General features: G+C 42.3%; 1 protein-coding gene across 3 annotated transcripts in view; it reads left to right on the forward strand.

Moving 5' to 3' along the window:
* snx19b (sorting nexin 19b) overlaps window positions 1-18,283 on the forward strand; it is a 163,341-nt gene that overhangs the window by 8,154 nt on the left and 136,904 nt on the right. For all 3 annotated transcript variants that reach the window (XR_015751983.1, XM_043676707.2, XM_043676706.2), the window contains exons 2-6: window positions 587-725; window positions 1,768-1,868; window positions 2,578-2,694; window positions 3,081-3,211; window positions 3,794-3,887. Coding sequence is in view for 2 of the 3 variants with exons in the window: in XM_043676707.2 (XP_043532642.2) it covers window positions 587-725; window positions 1,768-1,868; window positions 2,578-2,694; window positions 3,081-3,211; window positions 3,794-3,887 (582 nt within the window). In the remaining variant the exon portion in view is untranslated. The remainder of the gene's footprint in view (window positions 1-586; window positions 726-1,767; window positions 1,869-2,577; window positions 2,695-3,080; window positions 3,212-3,793; window positions 3,888-18,283) is intronic.

The following is an 18,283-nucleotide window of genomic DNA, read 5'->3' on the forward strand; positions in this document are numbered from 1 at the left end:
AGGGCTTTTGCCCGAGATGTCGATTTTTCCTGCTCCTCGGATGCTTCCTGCACTACTGTGCTTTTCCAGCACCACACTCTCGACTCTGTCCCCAATCTATCTGTTTCTGGGAGCTCTCCATTCTTATTGCTCCTTTTAACCTTGCTGCTTCCAGTCTAGAGTCCCCCACAGGTCTGCTGTCAGTCTGCATGCTTCTCTCCTGCCTTTCCTCCTCCTCCTCATTGATACTGACCGCCTACATCGGGGTCCCCCTGAACCCTCACCTTCAATTGTTGTGAGCTCATTGCGTCCTTGCACAATAAATGGTGCATTTTTGAGTTGGAAAGAGAGAAAGAGGCCACAACTGGGAAGTAGGGAATGGGAAAGAGATGGCAACTGGCAGTTTGGGAGTGGGGAAAAGGCTGCAGCCTGGGGTTGGAAAGGCAAACTTGGAGGAATGGGAGCAGGGAAGGCCAACCAGGTCCTGCAGGAATCAACATTAAAATGCTCAGTACGATTGCAGGCCCCATTAATTTACTACTGTTAAAGCGAAACAATGGTAAATAAGGTAACTTTCATGGAGGACTTATTGTATATCTTTCAACAGTATGAAACTGCATTGGACACAGAGAATCCTGGAACACTCCAGCAGGTGGCATATCACACTGTTAATCGACGCTACAGTGAATTCTTGAATCTGCAAACTAGACTGGAAGAAAAGGCAGAACTACGCAAGCTCCTCAAAAGTAAGAAAGTAATAACATTATAAATCCCAATCTTGCAAATCTATCATTACAATCTCCAGAGAGTTGCCTCATCGCTTGTGATGTAATAGGTGCTTGGAATCTGAGTGACACTGAGTGGTGGAGCGAGGAAATTAACAAGTGCAGAAATACATACACTACACATACCTGGCTTTGCGATACATTTGCCAATTTTAAATCAAGAGATTCATATAAGTGTCACTGTTTGGCTGTTTTTCTCATTCTTCCTTTGCGGAAGAACCTTCTGTTCAGCACTGTCTGAGTTTGAGAGTCCAAAACGTGGAATGCACGAAAGGTCTGTGCACAGCCTACCAAATTTTATGGTGCTTCAACTGTTTCTGTCAGTCTTTTCTGAAAAAGCTGTTTGTCTTGTATTCCCCAGGGTATTCATTAAATTGCACTTTATATATTTAACATCTGCTCATAATTTAATTTTTTAAAAAGCCCTCACATTCTTCATAATAAAATATATGAACCAAAGCTCTGAAGATGCTGGACCTCTGAAACAATTAAAAGTAGAATTGACCCCAAACTTGAAACCTTAATTTTGTTTTCGCATCCTAAATGCTGCCAGACTTCCTGAGATTCCCTAGCAACTTTGTTTTTATTTGAACAAAATATATAATGTGCCTTTACCCACTTTAACATGTGAATATCCAGATTACGTTTATGATCCATTGCGTCGGTGAATCAATTAGAATGTACTTTTTTTCTCATATGTCACATTCCATATTTCCTCTGAAAACATTCTTACTTTGAATTTTATTTCAACAATATTTTAATAGAATATTAACAGAACATTGAAAACATTTTTAATATTTGCCATATTTCAATAAATTATTTTCAAATTCCAATCAAACTTAAAAAATGAGTTTGTTTTGGGAGCCTTTCAGTTTTATCACGTGATACAAACTGATAATTAAAAGACATCATTTTCAGAGTGCTTTGTGCGGAAATTAGCACAAATTTTTTAAAAAACTTATTTAATTTGATATTCTGTAAAATGCTTTCTTTTGGTTTTCAGATGTGAAAGGACCAAAGAAGCTCTTTCCCGACCTGCCATTTGGAAACATGGACAGTGATAAAGTAGAGGCTCGAAAAAGTCTTCTGGAGACCTTTCTGAAAGTAAGAGAAAAGTGACAGATGATTATAATGTTTCTTTCCCTGTGGATGATAGGAGTCCAGTTTGAAACTCATTCAGCCAACTAAGCGTCCTCTTGCGTTTACTCATCGCATTAATAGATTCGCCCTTTATTGAAAGAAGATCTGTATATTTGTGATGTCTTGTGCTCAATATTTATCTAATTCTGGGGTCAGCGTTGGGTACACTTGAGTTGATGTGGCATCATTAGATATAGGTCAATTTTCAACACTTGCAGTCCAAGTTCAATCATAAAAATAGAGCTTTTGTTGAATCTGTGATGATGCTTTTCATTTCCCACATCAGCCATCTATGGTTTTGGAAGGTAAGGTTGTGGACTAATATTGGCCATCTTTGTGCAGGTGTTTGTCATTTCAAGCTGTATGAAAATTTACCAAATTTTCTTTACGTAATGTCTGTGCAGTCCTCAGAAATTTTTCATGTTGTTTTAATAAAAGACATGATTGAACACCTTCTGTTACAAATGAAGTGTCACCGAAATAATATTTCCCAAATTCACTTCTTTTAAGCCCATTTTCTCTGGCTGTCAATGTGTTTGCTTCTGTGAATGTACAGCTGTGGAGCTGCAGTGAATGAAAAATCAAATCTGCTATTCTGTTTGTTAAGCATGAACTATTATTGTTTCGTTTCTGGAACTGTTCAGGATATAGTCTTTTAACTCTTTTTATACAGCAACTGTGTGCCATTCCTGAAAGTGCATATTCTGAGGAAATGCAGGAGTTTCTGGCTCTAAATACTGATGCTAGAATTGCTTTTGTGAAGAAATCCTTTGTGTCCAGGATTGACAAGGTAAATTTTAACTTCAGGAGTAATTTTGCCCAAGCTTTTATTAACCGGTCTTTTTTTTAAAGAGCTGCTCTTTGTTCAATACTATACAACAATAGCTCCATATTTTTAAATAAAAGTTGAGAAGTTCAGTTCTCAGACAGAATGTGCTAATTCTGGGACACAGTAATACTGTTTTAAATCTCTGAGTTGTGATTTCAACCACAATGGATTACAATCCTCAAGATTAATTTTTAATTTTTTTTCAACCAGAGGAATTGATGATGTTCGGAGTGAGGTTATACCAAGGATATATTGTACTAAGAAGTTTATTCTGCTGAAGGGTTTAATGGGGTTGATTGCAACAGCTGTAAGGAAATTTATCTTAGCATGGGTTTCTTTCCCTGCAGATTGTTGTCAGTGCGATTGTGGATACTTTGAAGACAGCATTCCCTCGAATAGAACCCCAGAGCCCTACTGAAGATGTGGGAGAATGTGAGGTAGATGGAAAATCTCAAGGGGATGGAAAGAAAGCGACAAAGTAGGTATCAATGTTAATATCAATATCAATTAAGAAAAAATCAGTAAATAAACTCTTCAGTGAGTGTCTGAGTCCTATTTTGTTCCTTTCTAAAATCTGCTTTTAATAGAAACAAATTTGATTTGATTTTTGATTTGATGTTTTGACTTAATTTATTGTAATCACATGGACTGTGAAAAGCTTTGTTTTGCAAGCAGTACAGGCAGATCATAGCAAACAAGGGCATGCAGATCATAGCAAACAAGGGCATACAGATCATAGGGTGCTTAAGACGGAGAGAGGAATACAAGGTTACAGTTGCACAGGAGGTCCATAAAGCAAGATCAACATGATTTGAAGTTAGAGAGGTCCATTCAGTACTAGTGTCAGCTGCAAATCCAGTGGTTAGATCATTGAGGTATGGATTTATACCATATGAGAGGCAAAACAAAATTGGAGATTTGGAGTATTTTAGGAGATTTAACCTGGACCTTGTGGATTATTCTGGAGATGTGTTATCATATTATCAATGTTGTATTATGTACAACAAATACAGAAATTTAGCCTTTGGCACTTTTGAGTATTGTCAACTTTTTTTTTCAGATCTCGTCTGAGGTTTACTTCCAGTAAAATTGCTCCAGCACTGAATGTTGGTGACATTCAAGCAAAAGTCACATACTGCTACAATGAGAACAATGTAAGACTCCAGTTTTCTATAATTTATATTATCTATATTTTAAGTTTCCATTGACATTGGAATACCACTACACAGGTATTAAATGTTTCTGCAATAAAGCCTGCTCCTTTTACTTTGATAAAGATATTTATATTTTGTTTTAATTTAATTTTTACTTTTCTACTCTTATAAAATATCTTATGTTAGTTCAGTGAAATGTCCCTACTGTTTGCTTAGTGCTCTAAATAATGAAGCCAAGAGTATTTTATACTTTTTTAACACATCTCTCTACCTGTTCTGCCACCCTTAATGACTTGGGTAGGTATACACCCAAGTTCTACTTCTGCACACCATTTAGAATACCACCCTTTTTAGTTTACACTATCTTTTTGTGTTCTGGCCATCTGTCAGCTATTTGCCTACACCATGAATTTGTCAATGTCTTGTTGAAATTCTATACTGTCCTAATCCCAGGTTAGAAATCTTTTAAGTTTTGTACATCTCCAGACTTTGACATTTGAACTTGCAAATTTCAACTGTGAAATGTCCCAATGAATTTCTCCTGCAATCCTTTCAAGGCTGTTGTTTTCCCTTTTAATGTGTTGCACCTAGTATTCTATGCATTACTTCAAATGTGGTCAAATCAGGGCTTTGTTCAGCTTTAGTAAAACTTGATCACCTTTATTTGCCAATCCTCTTGTTCCAAAGGCAACAAGTTCCTTGTATTTTACTCGTATCTGTTATATTTTGTTGATCTGTGTGCATAAACCCTGAAATCTTCACTTTGTCTAGTTCCATGATATACTATTTGGATCTATCCTTTTATTGGCCCAAAGTACTGTAGCTGAAAATGTGTTGCTGGAAAAGCGCAGCAGGTCAGGCAGCATCCAGGGAACAGGAGAATTGACGTTTCGGGCATAAGCCCTTCTTCAGGAATCGTTCTTCAGGAATCTTCAGGATTCCTGAAGAAGGGCTTATGCCCGAAACGTCGATTCTCCTGTTCCCTGGATGCTGCCTGACCTGCTGCGCTTTTCCAGCAACACATTTTCAGCTCTGATCTCCAGCATCTGCAGACCTCACTTTCTCCCCAAAGTACTGTAGATGACTTGTGTTGGAATCCATATGGCAATGTTAACCCATTCACTTAAAATGACAAATAAGTATTGATATTTTATGTTTCAGTTTACACTTTCATGCCACTATCAAAATTCTAAAAATCTTAAAAACAATAAGGTAAGTAAGTCCCCAGGGTCTGATGTGATCTATCCCAGAATACTGAGGGAGGCAAATGATTCGGAGATGCCGGTGTTGGACTGGGGTGTACAAAGTTAAAAATCACACAACACCAGGTTATAGTCCAACAGGTTTAATTGGAAGCACACTAGCTTTCGGAGCGACGCTCCTTCATCAGGAGATTGTGGAGGGCTCGATCGTAACACAGAATTTATAGCAAAAATTTGCAGTGTGATGTAACTGAAATTATACATTGAAGAATTGATTGTCTGTTAAGCCTTTCATCTGTTAGAATACAGTGATAGTTTCACTTCTTTCATGTGTAAATCACAAAACCCTTTTTTTTAAAGTTGCATTCTCGGGTTAGCTGTTAACAATGGTGATAGCTTCGACAATATGTTGAAGGTGTTAGCCCCCTGTGTTCTCTGTTTATGACCTGATTTTTGATTGATTCTAATCTAAAAAGTGAGATAACAGAGTTTTACATAAATTCATGCAGTTTTTGAGCTCAGAGTTCTACATGAATGTATGCAGTTTTTGAGCAAAGTGCAATGTAACTCTGCAAGTACAAAAAAATTCACCCCACAAAATATATGTGTGCATGTGGGTCTTTGTCTGTCTGTGTGTGTGTCTGTCTGGGGTGGGGGTTGTGAGTGTGAGAAAGTGTGTGTGTGTGTGTGTGTGTGTGTAGTGAGTGCAGAGTGTCTTAAGTCTGCGAGGGGGTGCATGTGTGGGAGTGTGTGTGTCTATAAGGGTGTGTGTGGGTGTCTGCGTGCGCATCTGTGTGTACCTGTGTCCGTGTGTATGTGAGAGTGTGTGTGTGTGTGTGATGTGTTTGTGTAGTGCAATGGTGATCACCTGTAATGTGACATGAACCCAAGGTCCCGGTTGAGGCCCTCCCTATGGGTACTGAACCTAGCTATCAGCAGGGGATAGGGATCAGAGGGAGGCAAAAGAAGAGATTACTGGGGCCTTGACAGAGATCGATGTATTCTCTTTAGCCACAGGCAAGGTCTCAGAAGACTGGAGATTAATCGATGTTATTCATTTCTTTAAGAAGGTAAACAGGCATAATCCAGCAGGTTATTGGCTGGTGAGCCTTATGTCAGTGGTAGGGAAATTATTGGAGAAGCCACTTAGCGACAGGATTTACGCATTTGGAAAATAATTGATCTATTCTGGATAGTCAGCAAGGCTTTGTGTGGGAAGGCCTTGTCTCACAAATTTGATTGAGTTTTTTGAGGAAGAAATGAAGGTAATTCAGAATAGGGCAATAGATGTTGTCTACATGGACTTTATTAAAGCATTTGACAAAGTGCCTCATGGTAGGATGGATCTGAAGATTAAATCACATGGGACCCATGGTAAGTTGGATACAACATTGGCTTGGTCAGAGAAGACAGAGTAGTTGTGGAGGAGTGTTTTTTTTGACTGGAGTTGTGTGATCAGTGCTGTTCTGCAAGGATCAAAGTTGGGAGCTATGTTGTTTGTAATATATAAAAAGGATTTGAATGAAAATGTAGATGGTCTGATTAGTAATCTTGCAGATGACATGAAATTTGGTAGACTATTGGATAGTTAGGAAGGTTGCCAAAGGATATAGCAGGATAAAGATCTGTTGGAAAGTTGAGCTGCAAAATGGCAGATGAAGTTTAATCTAGACATCTGTGAGGTAAGGCATTTTGGGAGGTCAAATGCAAGAGGAAATTATAGAGTAAATGGCAGAACCTTTACAAGCAGTGATATACAGAGGGATCTTGGGGTGCAAGTCTCAAGCTTCAAGAAAGTGACAACACAAATGGATAAGTTGATAAAGAAGGTTTACGGCCTGCTTGCCATTATCGGTCCGGGCATTGTGTATGAAATTTGGCAAATCATGTTACAGCTGCAAAAGACTTCAGTTAGACCACATTTCAAATACTGTGTGCAGTCTGGTTCCCACACCATTGGAAGGATGTGGAGGCTTTGGAGAGTATGCAAAAGAGGTTTACGAGAATGTTGTCTGGATTAGAGTGCTTTAGCTGAAAGGAGGGGTTGGACAAAATTGAATTGTTTTGCTAGAGCATTAGAGGCTGAGGGCAACCTGATGGAACTATATAAAAATTATGAGAGGCATGGATAGGGTGGATAGTTGGAATCTTTTTCCTAGACTAGAAATGTTAAATACCAAGTACCATAGGTTTAAGAGAGAGGGGTAAAGTTTAAAGGAGATGTATGAGGCAATGTTTTTTTCAGAGGATGGTAGGAGCCTGTAATGCTGCCAGTGGAGGTGGTAGAAGCTGATTTGATAGCAATATTTAAGAGGCATTTAAACAGACCGAGAAACAGGCTGGGAATAGAGGGCTATGGACCATAAATGGGATTAGTTTAGAATGGCATCAAGGTTGATACGGACATGGTTGGCTGAAGGGCCTGTTCGTGTGCTGTAGTGCTCTATGTTCTCAATCAAATCATTTTCCATGCTTCTTGAATACAAACCTAATTTATGTAATCTTTACTTTAATGTAGCCTTTGGATTCTAACAACTTGTAAACAAATGTGCCAGTGAGTATGCTCACAGCAAGGCCCCATAGTTAGGTTATCCAATTTGGTGGTGATCAGGAATGAATGCTGGCCAGGACACAGGAATGATCTCAAGTAGTGCCATTACATCTTTTAAGCCCACCTTTAGAAGTAGAAAAAAATGTCTGTCTGATCCCAAAAAATAGTAACATTGACAATTCTGCACTCCTTCAGTGCTGCTTTTAAGTATCAACTTAGATTAAGTGCTCATGCCTGGGATAGGGAGGAGGAGTCTTGAATCTTTATTTCTTTTGGCCCAGAGGTAAGAACACTGACAATAAGTCAAACTGATTAGAAGAATATTAAGTAAGTGAAGCACTCTCAATGTCAAACTCTCTTTTTTTTCTCTCGACATTCCTAAGCAATGAGGCTATTTTTCAAAATTCCCATATGTTACAAGAAGACTCAAATTAATCGGCATTGCCCTACCCTTTGGAGACTTAACATTTCAAGTCAGGACGATGCCAGAGTAGTACTTAGCTGAGGTAACCCATAGCTAACAAGCTTAGTTAGTTTTTAAGCTTCATTAACTCTCCTGAAACTATTGCCTCTTGAACTACATGAAGCTGTCATGAAGAAACATTATTTTCTACCTTGATACCAGTTGATACTTTACTTCCTTACTTTCACTTGAAAATCCCAGTAATTAGTAAATTGTAATGTCTCACATCAAATACCTAAATTCTAATTAAATATAATTGTGGAAATATTAGCTGTGGAGTTGAGAGAAAATGAAATAAAATCATGCAACAAACCAATGTTAATCTATCTCTGTCAAGACTGATTTACATAATGTTGTTGTGCTGTTGACATTGTCAACATATTACTTTCATTATGTCAGGAGCTTTCCTAAAATAGACCACATCTAAATGTGGAAAGGCAACAAATGACTCATTAACCAAATTTTGAAAATTTGCCAAAGAATTTGGATGACTGTTTAAATAAAGCTTATCTCTGTTATATCTTGGCCTTCATACTTGGTAATCTGATATAAAGACATACCATGCCATAAAACCAGTAAGTATCTTTATTGGAGGATTTCTGTTTAATTAGTAATGGGTAATGGATAAGCTGAACAATCACAGAATATTTGGTACTTATACGTTGAAGCATTACTTTTAAAGAAATCTTGATGAAACACATAAAAAAACATAAAAAACAGCGGAAATATCTTTTTTTTTCTGTTTCTTTTTTTTCTCTTTTCTGCTTCTGTTCATTGTCTGTCTCTCTGTGTTTCATAAACATAAATGTGCAAATATTTGCTATTGGTAAATCTTGCAATTGGTGCGGATTCATTTTCAGGCTCGGTACGAGCATCAAAGATGAATTAGAGGTAATAGGGTATGTGCAAAATGCTCGCGTTGAAGAAACGTACATAATATAGTGTTGTATGGTCCATTAGATATTACAGAACTGTGCAAGTGCAAAGTCATGAACTGGGTTTAACTGGAAGATGAGCTTTTGGAGACCAGACACAGATGTAGAGAAAAAATGCTAATGAACAACTGGCTTTTGGTTCTAGTTAGGATATGGGCAGCAGAGTTTTGTATCAGTGCAGGTTGAGGTTGGGATGCTAGCCAGCAGAGCATTGGAATAATTGAACCTTGGAACTGAGTATAATATTGAAGACAGCTTAGCCAGCAACTGAGGTGAAAGAAAAGGGAGGGCTTTGTGATGATGAAAATGGGATTGGAAACTCAGCTAATGATCATGAAGATGCCAGCATTACCAACAGTTTCCTTCAATCTGACACAGTGACCAGGATCAGGATTGATTCTCAGCCAAATGTTTTGTTTCAGTGCAGGGCAAGATAAGAAATCTCTGCAAATTATTCTTTAGCTATGACTTGATAAAGAAATGTGGAATCATGCCTGATTCATGCTCCCCCAAAGGGCAGTGGAGGATGGCTTTTGGAGGAGAATATAGGGCAATCAATGAATATGAAGTAGTTTTGGCAAAGGAGAATAGCATTATATGATGGATGTGTAAATCAGCTGTGGTCACCTATGTGCAAACAGATAAATCTCTTTGGCTGGATGAAATGAATTTCAGGCTGTCGAGTGAGGCAAGGAAGAAAATAGCTGGGGTGCTGGCAATAGTTTTCAATTGGAGAGGTGCAGAGGACTGGAATTCAGCCAGTGTGGTATTATTATTCAAGATGGGAACAAGAGATAAACCCGGAAACTATACTTCAATAAATCTAAAATCAATGATGGGGAAACTAATGGAAGGAATTCTGAGGAACCAAATTAATCTACAGTTGGAGAAGCAGGATTAATCAAGATCATTTGGCATAGTTTGTCATGGGGTGGTCACGAATGGCCACCTTATTGTAGAGAAAACCAAGTGTGTAGATAAGGTCATTACATTTGATGTTGTCTACTTGGATTTTAGCAATGTCTTTGATTTGGTTCTGTATGGGAATAAAGATAAGAGCCCAAGTGATTCAAGGAAATTTGGCTAATTGGATTCAGAATTGGCTGAGTGGCAGGAAGCAGAGTGTGATGGCCAGGGGATGATTTTGAGATATGAACAATGTCTCCATTGGAGTTCTGCAGAGATCAATGTTGGGGCCTTCGCTGTTTGTCATAGAGTTATAGAGATCTATAGCACGGAAACAGACTTATCAGTCCAACTCATCCATCCCGACCAGATATCCCAACCTAATTTAGTTCCATTTGCCAGCACTTGGCCCATATCCCTCTAAACCCTTCCTGTTCAAATACCCATCCAGATTCCTTTTAAATGTTACAATTGTACGAGCGACCACCACTTCCTCTGGCAGCTCATTCCATACAGGCACCACCCTCCAAGTGAAAATGTTGCCCCTAAGGTCCCTTATATATCTTTACCGTCTCACCCTAAACCTTTGCTCTCTAGCTCTGGACTCCCCGACCCCAAGGAAAAGACTTTGTCTATTTATCCTATCCATGCCGCTCATGATTTTATAAACCTTTATAAGGTCACCCCTCAGCCTCCGACACTCCAGGGAAAACAGCCCTATCCTATTCAGCCCCTCCCTATAGCTCAAATCCTCCAATCCTGGCAACATCTTTGTAAATCTTTTCTGAACCCTTTCAAGTTTCACAACATCCTTCCGATAGGAAGGAGACCAGAATTGCATGCAGTATTCCAAAAGTGGCCTAACCAACGTTCTGTACAGCCGCAACCTGACCTCCCAACTCCTATACTCGATGCTCTGACCAACAAAGGAAAGCATACCAAACGCCGCCTTCACTATCCCGTCTACCTGCGACTCTGCTTTCAAGGAGCTACGAACCTGCACCCCAAGGTTTTTGTTCAGCAAAACTCCCTAGGATCTTAACATTAAGTGCATAAGTCCTGCCTGATTTGCTTTCTCAAAGTGCAGCACCTCACATTTATCTCCATTAAACTCCAGCTGCCACTTCTCAATCCATTGGTCCATCCGATCAAGATCCCATAGTAATCTGAGGTAACCTTTTTCACTGTCCACTATGCTTCCAATTTTGGTTTAGATCAGAGTGGTGCTGGAAAAGCACAGCAGATCGGGCAGCATCCAAGGAGCAGGAAAATTGACGTTTCGGGCCAAAGCCCTTCATCAGGAATAGAGGCAGGAAACCTGCAGGGTGGAGAGATAAATGAGAAGGGGCTGAGGTTGGGGAGAAGGAAGCAAAGAGTACAATAGGTGAATAGGGCTGGGAATGGAGGTGATAGGTCAGAGGGGAAGGTAGAGTGGATAGGTGGGAAGGGAGATTGGCAGGTAGGACAGGTCATGAGGAGGACAGTGCTGAGCTGGAAGGTTGGAACTGAGGTAAGGTGGGGGGAGGGGGGAAATGAGGAAACTGGTGAAGTCCACATTGATGCCCTGGGATTGAAGTATTCTGAGGCGGAAGGTGAGGCAGTCTTCCTCCAGGCGTTGGGTGGTGAAGGAGCGGCGGTGAAGGAGGCCCTCAGCAGAGTGGGAGGGGTAGTTGAAATGTTGGGCCACGGGGTGGTAGGGATGATTAGTGCGGGTGTCCCGGAGATGTTCCCTGAAGCGCTCTGCGAGGAGGCGTCCAGTCTCCCCAATGTAAGGGAGACCGCATTGGGAGCAACGGATGCAATAAATGTCATTGGTGGGTGTGCAGGTGAAACTTTGATGGATGTGGAAGGCTCCTTTGGGGCCTTAGATGGAGGTGAGGGAGGAGGTGTGGGCACAGGTTTTGCAATTCCTGCGGTGGCAGGGGAAGGTGCCAGGATGAGTGGGTGGTTTGATGGGGGGGATGGACCTGACCAGGTAGTCACGGAGGGAATGGTCTTTGCGGAAAGCGGAAAGGGGTGGGGAGGGAAATATGCGTCTGGTGGTGGGGTCCATTTGGAGGTGGCGGAAATGTCAGCAGATGATGCGGTTAATGCGAAGGTTGGTAGGGTGGAAAGTGAGGACTGGGGGGGGGTCTGTCCTTGTACAGTTGGAGGGATGGGGTTTGAGGGATGTGGATGAGATGCGTTGGATGGTATCTTCATCCACATGAGAGGGGAATTTTGGTGTCAGCTGCAAACTTACTATCTATAACTTCTATGTTAATATCCAAATCTTTTATATAAATGACAAAATGTAGTGGACCCAGCACCGATCCTTGTGGCATTCCACTGGTCACAGGCCTCCAGTTTGAAAAACAATCCTCCACCAACACCCTCTGCCTTCTACCTTCAAGCCAAGAGATAATAACATTGCTAACCAGCCTCCCGTGGGGAACCTTGTCGAATGCCTTACTTAAATCCACATAGATCATGTCCACCGCTCTGCTCTCATCAATCCCCTTTGTTACTTTGTAAAAAAAAAACTCAATCAAGTTCATGAGACATGATTTCCCATGCACAAAGCCATGTTTGTGTTATGGATTAATGATTTAGAGGGACATAGAAGGTGAGATCAGTAAGTTCGTGGATGGCATGAAACTTTGGTGAGGTGGTAAATAGTGAGGAGGATAACCTTAGATTGAGGGAAACTATCGATGGTCAGATGGGATGATCAATAGCAAATAGAATTCAATCTGAATAAGTGTTAGTTGATTTCCCTGGGTAGGACAAATAAGACAAGGGAATACAGAATGAACGTTACGACTCTAGGAAACACCAAGGATCAGAAGGATCTTGATATGCAAGTCTACCAGTCTTTTAAGGTCATGGGACAGGTGGATAGTATTTAAAAAGACATATGGGATACTTACTTTTTTTTGCTGAGGCATAGAGTTTAACAACAGGGAACTTATACTAGAACTGTATAAAATGTTGGTTAGGCCTAAGTGGAGAATTGTGTGCAGTTCTGAAATCCACATTATAGGATGGATGTAATTACATTGGAGCAGGTGCAGAGGAGATTTACCAACATGTTGTCTGAGCTGAAGAGAGATTGGACAGAGTGAAATTGTTGCCTTTGGAGCAGTGTATATCGAGAAGGGGCATGACTTGGATGTATAAAATTGTGAGAGGCATAGATAAGACAGTACTTTTTACCTTGGTAAAGGGATCAATGACTGGGGAGTAGATTTAAGGTAAAGTAGGAGGTTTAGAGGGGTTGTGAGGAAAAACATTTTCATCCAGACGATGGTGGGAAGCTGGAACTCACTGCCAGTAAGGGAGGTAGAGACAGAAAACCCTCGTAGGTGTTCAAAGTTTGTGAGAAGATTTGTAGCTCAGGTGCTCGTTGTTGTTGTTCTGTTCGCCGAGCTGGGAATTTGTGTTGCAGACGTTTCGTCCCCTGTCTAGGTAACATCCTCAGTGCTTGGGAGCCTCCTGTGAAGCACTCCTGTGATCTTTCCTTCGGCATTTGTAGTGGTTTGTATCTGCCGCTGCCGGTTGTCAGTTCCAGCTGTCCGCTGCAGTGGTCAGTATATTGGGTCCAGGTCGATGTGCTTATTGATTGAATCTGTGGATGAGTGCCATGCCTCTAGGAATTCCCTGGCTGTTCTCTGTTTGGCTTGTCCTATAATAGTAGTGTTGTCCCAGTCGAATTCATGTTGCTTGTCATCTGAGTGTGTGGCTACTAAGGATAGCTGGTCGTGTCGTTTCGTGGCTAGTTGGTGTTCATGGATGCGGATCGTTAGCTGTCTTCCTGTTTGTCCTATGTAATGTTTTGTGCAGTCCTTGCATGGGATTTTGTACACTACATTGGTTTTGCTCATGCTGGGTATCGGGTCCTTCGTTCTGGTGAGTTGTTGTCTGAGAGTGGCTGTTGTTCTGTGTGCTGTTATGAATCCTAGTGGTCGCAGTAGTCTGGCTGTCAGTTCTGAAATGCTTCTGATGTATGGTAGTGTGGCTAGTCCTTTGGGTTGTGGCATGTCCTCGTTCCGTTGTCTTTCCCTTAGGCATCTGTTGATGAAATTGCGCGGGTATCCGTTTTTGGCGAATACATTGTATAGGTGTTCTTCTTCCTCTTTTTGCAGTTCTGGTGTGCTGCAGTGTGTTGTGGCTCTTTTGAACAGTGTCTTGATGCAACTTCTTTTGTGTGTGTTGGGTGGTTGCTTTCATAGTTCAGGACTTGGTCTGTGTGAGTGGCTTTCCTGTATACCTTTGTGGTGAATTATCCGTTCGGTCGGATATCTGGGTCAGATATGTGGATGACACCTTTGCAATCATTAAAAACACAGAAATAGAGAACTCACACCGGATCATCAATGCCACACTCACAGGAATCCGATTCACTAGAGAGGAAGAAAAGGACAACCAACTCCCATTCCTAGGTGTGATGGTACAGAGAACACTGAACGGAGAATTCACCACAAAGGTATACAGGAAAGCCACTCACACAGGGAATTCCTAGAGGCAGGGCACTCATCCACAGATTCAATCAATAAGCACATCGACCTGGACCCAATATACTGACCACTGCAACGGATAGCTGGAACTGACAACCGGAAGTGGCAGATTCAAACCACTACAAATGCCAGAGGAAAGATCACAGAAGCGCTTCACAGGAGGTTCCCAAGCACTGAGGATATCACCTAGACAGGGGAAAAACGTCTACAACACAAATTCCCAGCTCGGCGAACAGAATCACAACAGAAAACCCTCAGAACTTTTTTTAGTATTTAGTTGTGTTCTTATGATGCTAAGGCATACATTGATCAAGTGCTGGAAAACAGGATAGGAATAGTTCGGTGCTTATTTCTAATTGGTGTAGATGCGATCGGGTTGAAGTACCTTTATGACTCTTAAGTTTACATTCTTTAGACTTGATAGTGTGCGGATCAGGGAGAACAACCACTGTGGGGAAAAATGACCATTCTACTGGGGATAAGGGTATCAACATCAAAGGTATGGGCTTGCAGCTGCAGAGGAACAGCTGCCAGAAGCATCATGGTAAATAGCGAGTTGAAGGCACAGGAATTTAAGAGTTGTAAAGTGCGGTTGTCTTGGAAAATGCTTTTCCCAGGAACAGATCTAGAAAGAAGTAGAATTTGAAGTGAGTGGGGAGTGAGCATAGTTGGGAATACAAGGAAGTAAAAAGGGATTATTGAAGCTTTCAAAAGTTAAGAACGTATAGATCTTTTTATTTGTCACCAGTCTTTAAATTGCAGTTTACTCATGAAGGTAAGTCATCATGAACCACATGGGACAGGACAGTTGGGAAACTGGAGAACTTTGCAGAGCCTGTACCTTTTAGAAAGATTATTTGGCAAACCGATGTTCCTTCTGAATGTTTAGTCATTTGTGTTAATCTTTTCCTTCATGGATACAGTCTTCAATATGTGTCCTATTAAAGATCTGAAAAATGAAAAAGTAATTGCTAGAAGCATGTTCTGAAAATGCATTGTGCTGTAAGATGTTGAATGATTCATGTAATAGGATATGAGATAAGTGCGAGTTTGCATCTTTTTTTTCCTGGATGTAAGTTTGCTCACTGAGCTGAAAGGTTCGTTTTCAGACATTTTGTCACCATACTAGGTAACTAGTGAGCCTCTGGTGAAGCATTGGTGTGAGTGAACCGCTTTCTATTTGTGTGTTTAGGTTTCCTTGTATTGGTGATATCAGTTCCTGTGGTGATGTCATTTGCTGTGGTGATGCCATTTCCTGTTGTTTTTCTCAGAGGGTGGTAAATGGGGTCCAAGTCGATGTGTTTGTTGATCCAGTTCCGGTTGGAATGCCATGCTTGTGGGAATTCTCATGCGTGTCTCTGTTTGGTTTGTCTTAGAGTGGATGTGTTGTCCCAGTCAAAGTGGTGTCCTTTCTCATCTGTATGTAAGGATACCAGTGAGAGTGGGTCATGTCTTTTTGTGGCTAGTTGATGTTGATTATCCTGGTGGCTAGTTTTTTGCCTGTTTGTCCAATGTAGTTCTTGCAAGGGATTTTGTAAATGACATTAGTTTTGCTTGTTGTCTGTATGAGATCTTTCATGTTCATTAGCTGCTGTTTCAATGTGTTGGTGGGTTTGTGGGCTACCATGATGCCAAGAGGTCTGAGTAGTCTGGCAGTCATTTCTGAGATGTGTTTGATGTAGGGAAGAATGGCTAAGGTTCCTGGACAGGTTTTGTCTGCTTGTTTGGGTTTGTTGTTGAGAAATCGGTGGACTGTGTTCATTTCGTCTGGATTAGAGTGGTACTGGAAAAGCACAGCAGGTCAGGCAGCATCCAAGGAGCAGGAAAATCAATGTTTCGGGCAAAAACCTTTCATCAGGAATAGAGACAGGAAACCTGCAGGATGGAGAGATAAATGAGAGGAGGGAGTGGGGGTGGGGAGAAAGTAGCATAGAGTACAATAGGTGAATGAGAGTGGGGATGGAGGTGATAGATCAGAAAGGAGGGTGGAGTGGATAGATGGGAAGGAAGGTAAGCAGGTAAGACAGGTCATGGGGACGGTGCAGAGCTGGAAGTGGGGTAAGGTGGGGGAAGGAGGAAATGAGGAAACTGGTGAAGTCCACATTGATGCCCTGGGGTTGAAGTATTCTGAGGCGGAAGGTGAGGCAGTCTTCCTCCAGGCGTTGGGTGGTGAAGGAGCGGCGGTGGAGGAGGCCCTCAGCAGAATGGGAGGGGTAGTTGAAATGTTGGGCCACGGGGTGGTGGGGTTGATTGGTGCGGATGTCCCGGAGATGTTCCCTGAAGCGCTCTGCGAGGAGGTGTCCAGTCTCCCCAATGTAAGGGAGACCGCATTGGGAGCAACGGATGCAATAAATGTCATTGGTGGGTGTGCAGGTGAAACTTTGATGGATGTGGAAGGCTCCTTTGGGGCCTTAGATGGAGGTGAGGGAGGAGGTGTGGGCACAGGTTTTGCAATTCCTGCGGTGGCAGGGGAAGGTGCCAGGATGGGTGGGTGGTTTGTTGGGGGGCATGGACCTGACCAGGTAGTCATGGAGGGAACGGTCTTTGCGGAAAGGGGTGGGGAGGGAAATATACCTCTGGCGGTGGAGTCCGTTTGGAGGTGGCGGAAATGTCAGCAGATGATGCGGTTAATGCGAAGGTTGGTAGGGTGGAAGGTGAGCACCAGGGGGATTCTGTCCTTGTTACAGTTGGAGGGGTGGGGTTCGAGGGCGGAGATGCGGGATGTTGTCTAGATGCGTTCAAGGGCATCTTTTACTCGTGGGAAGGGAAATTGCGGTCTCTCAAGAAGGTGTGTTCTGTGGTGGAACTGGTCCTCCTGGGAGCAGATACGGTGGAGGCGGAGGAATTGGGAATACTGGATGGCATTTTTGTAGGAGGTAGGGTGGGAAGAGGTGTAATCCAGGTAGATGTGGGAGTCGGTGGGTTTGTAAAAAATGTTGGTGTCAAGTCGGTCGTCATTAATGGAGATGGAGAGGTCCAGGAAGGGGAGGGAGGTGTCAGAGATGGTCCAAGTGAATTTAAGGTTGGAGTGGAATGTGTTGGTGAAGTTGATGAATTGCTCAACCTCCTCGTGGGAACACGAGGTGGCGCCGATGCAGTCATCGATGTAGTGGAGGAAGAGGTGGGGAGTGGTGCCTGTGTAACTATGGAAGATGGACTGTTCTACATAGCCAATGAAGAGACAGGCATAGCTGGGGCCCATACGGGTGCCCATGGCTACCTCCTTTGGTCTGGAGAAAGTGGGAGGATTTGAAGGAGAAATTGTTAAGGGTGAGGACAGTTCAGCCAAACAAATGAGAAGTGGAAGGGTACTGTTGGGGATGTCGGGAGAGGGAGAAACCGTGGGCTTGGAGGCTCTGGTCATGGCAGATGGAGCTGTAAAGGGATTGGATATCCATGGTGAAGATGAGGCGTTAGGGGCTGGGGAAACGGAAGTCTTGGAGGAGGTGGAGGGCGTGGATGGTGTCTTGAACGTATGTGGGGAGTTCCTGGACTAGGGGGGAATAGGACAGTGTCGAGGTAGGTAGAGATGAGTTCGGTGGGGCAGGAGCATGCTGAGACAATGGGTCGGCCAGGGTGGTCAGGCTTGTGGATCTTGCGAAGGAGGTAGAATTGGGTGGTGTGGGGTTCCCAGCCTATGAGGTTGGAAGCTGTGGGTGGGAGATCTCCTGAGGTGATGAGGTTCTGTATGGTCTGGGAGATCATGGTTTGGTGATGGAGGGGGCAGTAGGAGGAGGTGTCTTCGAGTTGGCGTCTGGCTTCAGCGGTGTAGAGGTCAGTGCGCCAAACTACCACTGCACCCCCTTTATCCGCTGGCTTGATGGTGAGATTGGTATCCGTTCT

The sequence above is a fragment of the Chiloscyllium plagiosum genome, unplaced genomic scaffold (assembly GCF_037043375.1).
Source record: "Chiloscyllium plagiosum isolate Xiang-an unplaced genomic scaffold, Cpla_swu_hap1 HiC_scaffold_29, whole genome shotgun sequence".
Classification (NCBI taxonomy): Eukaryota; Metazoa; Chordata; class Chondrichthyes; order Orectolobiformes; family Hemiscylliidae; genus Chiloscyllium; species Chiloscyllium plagiosum.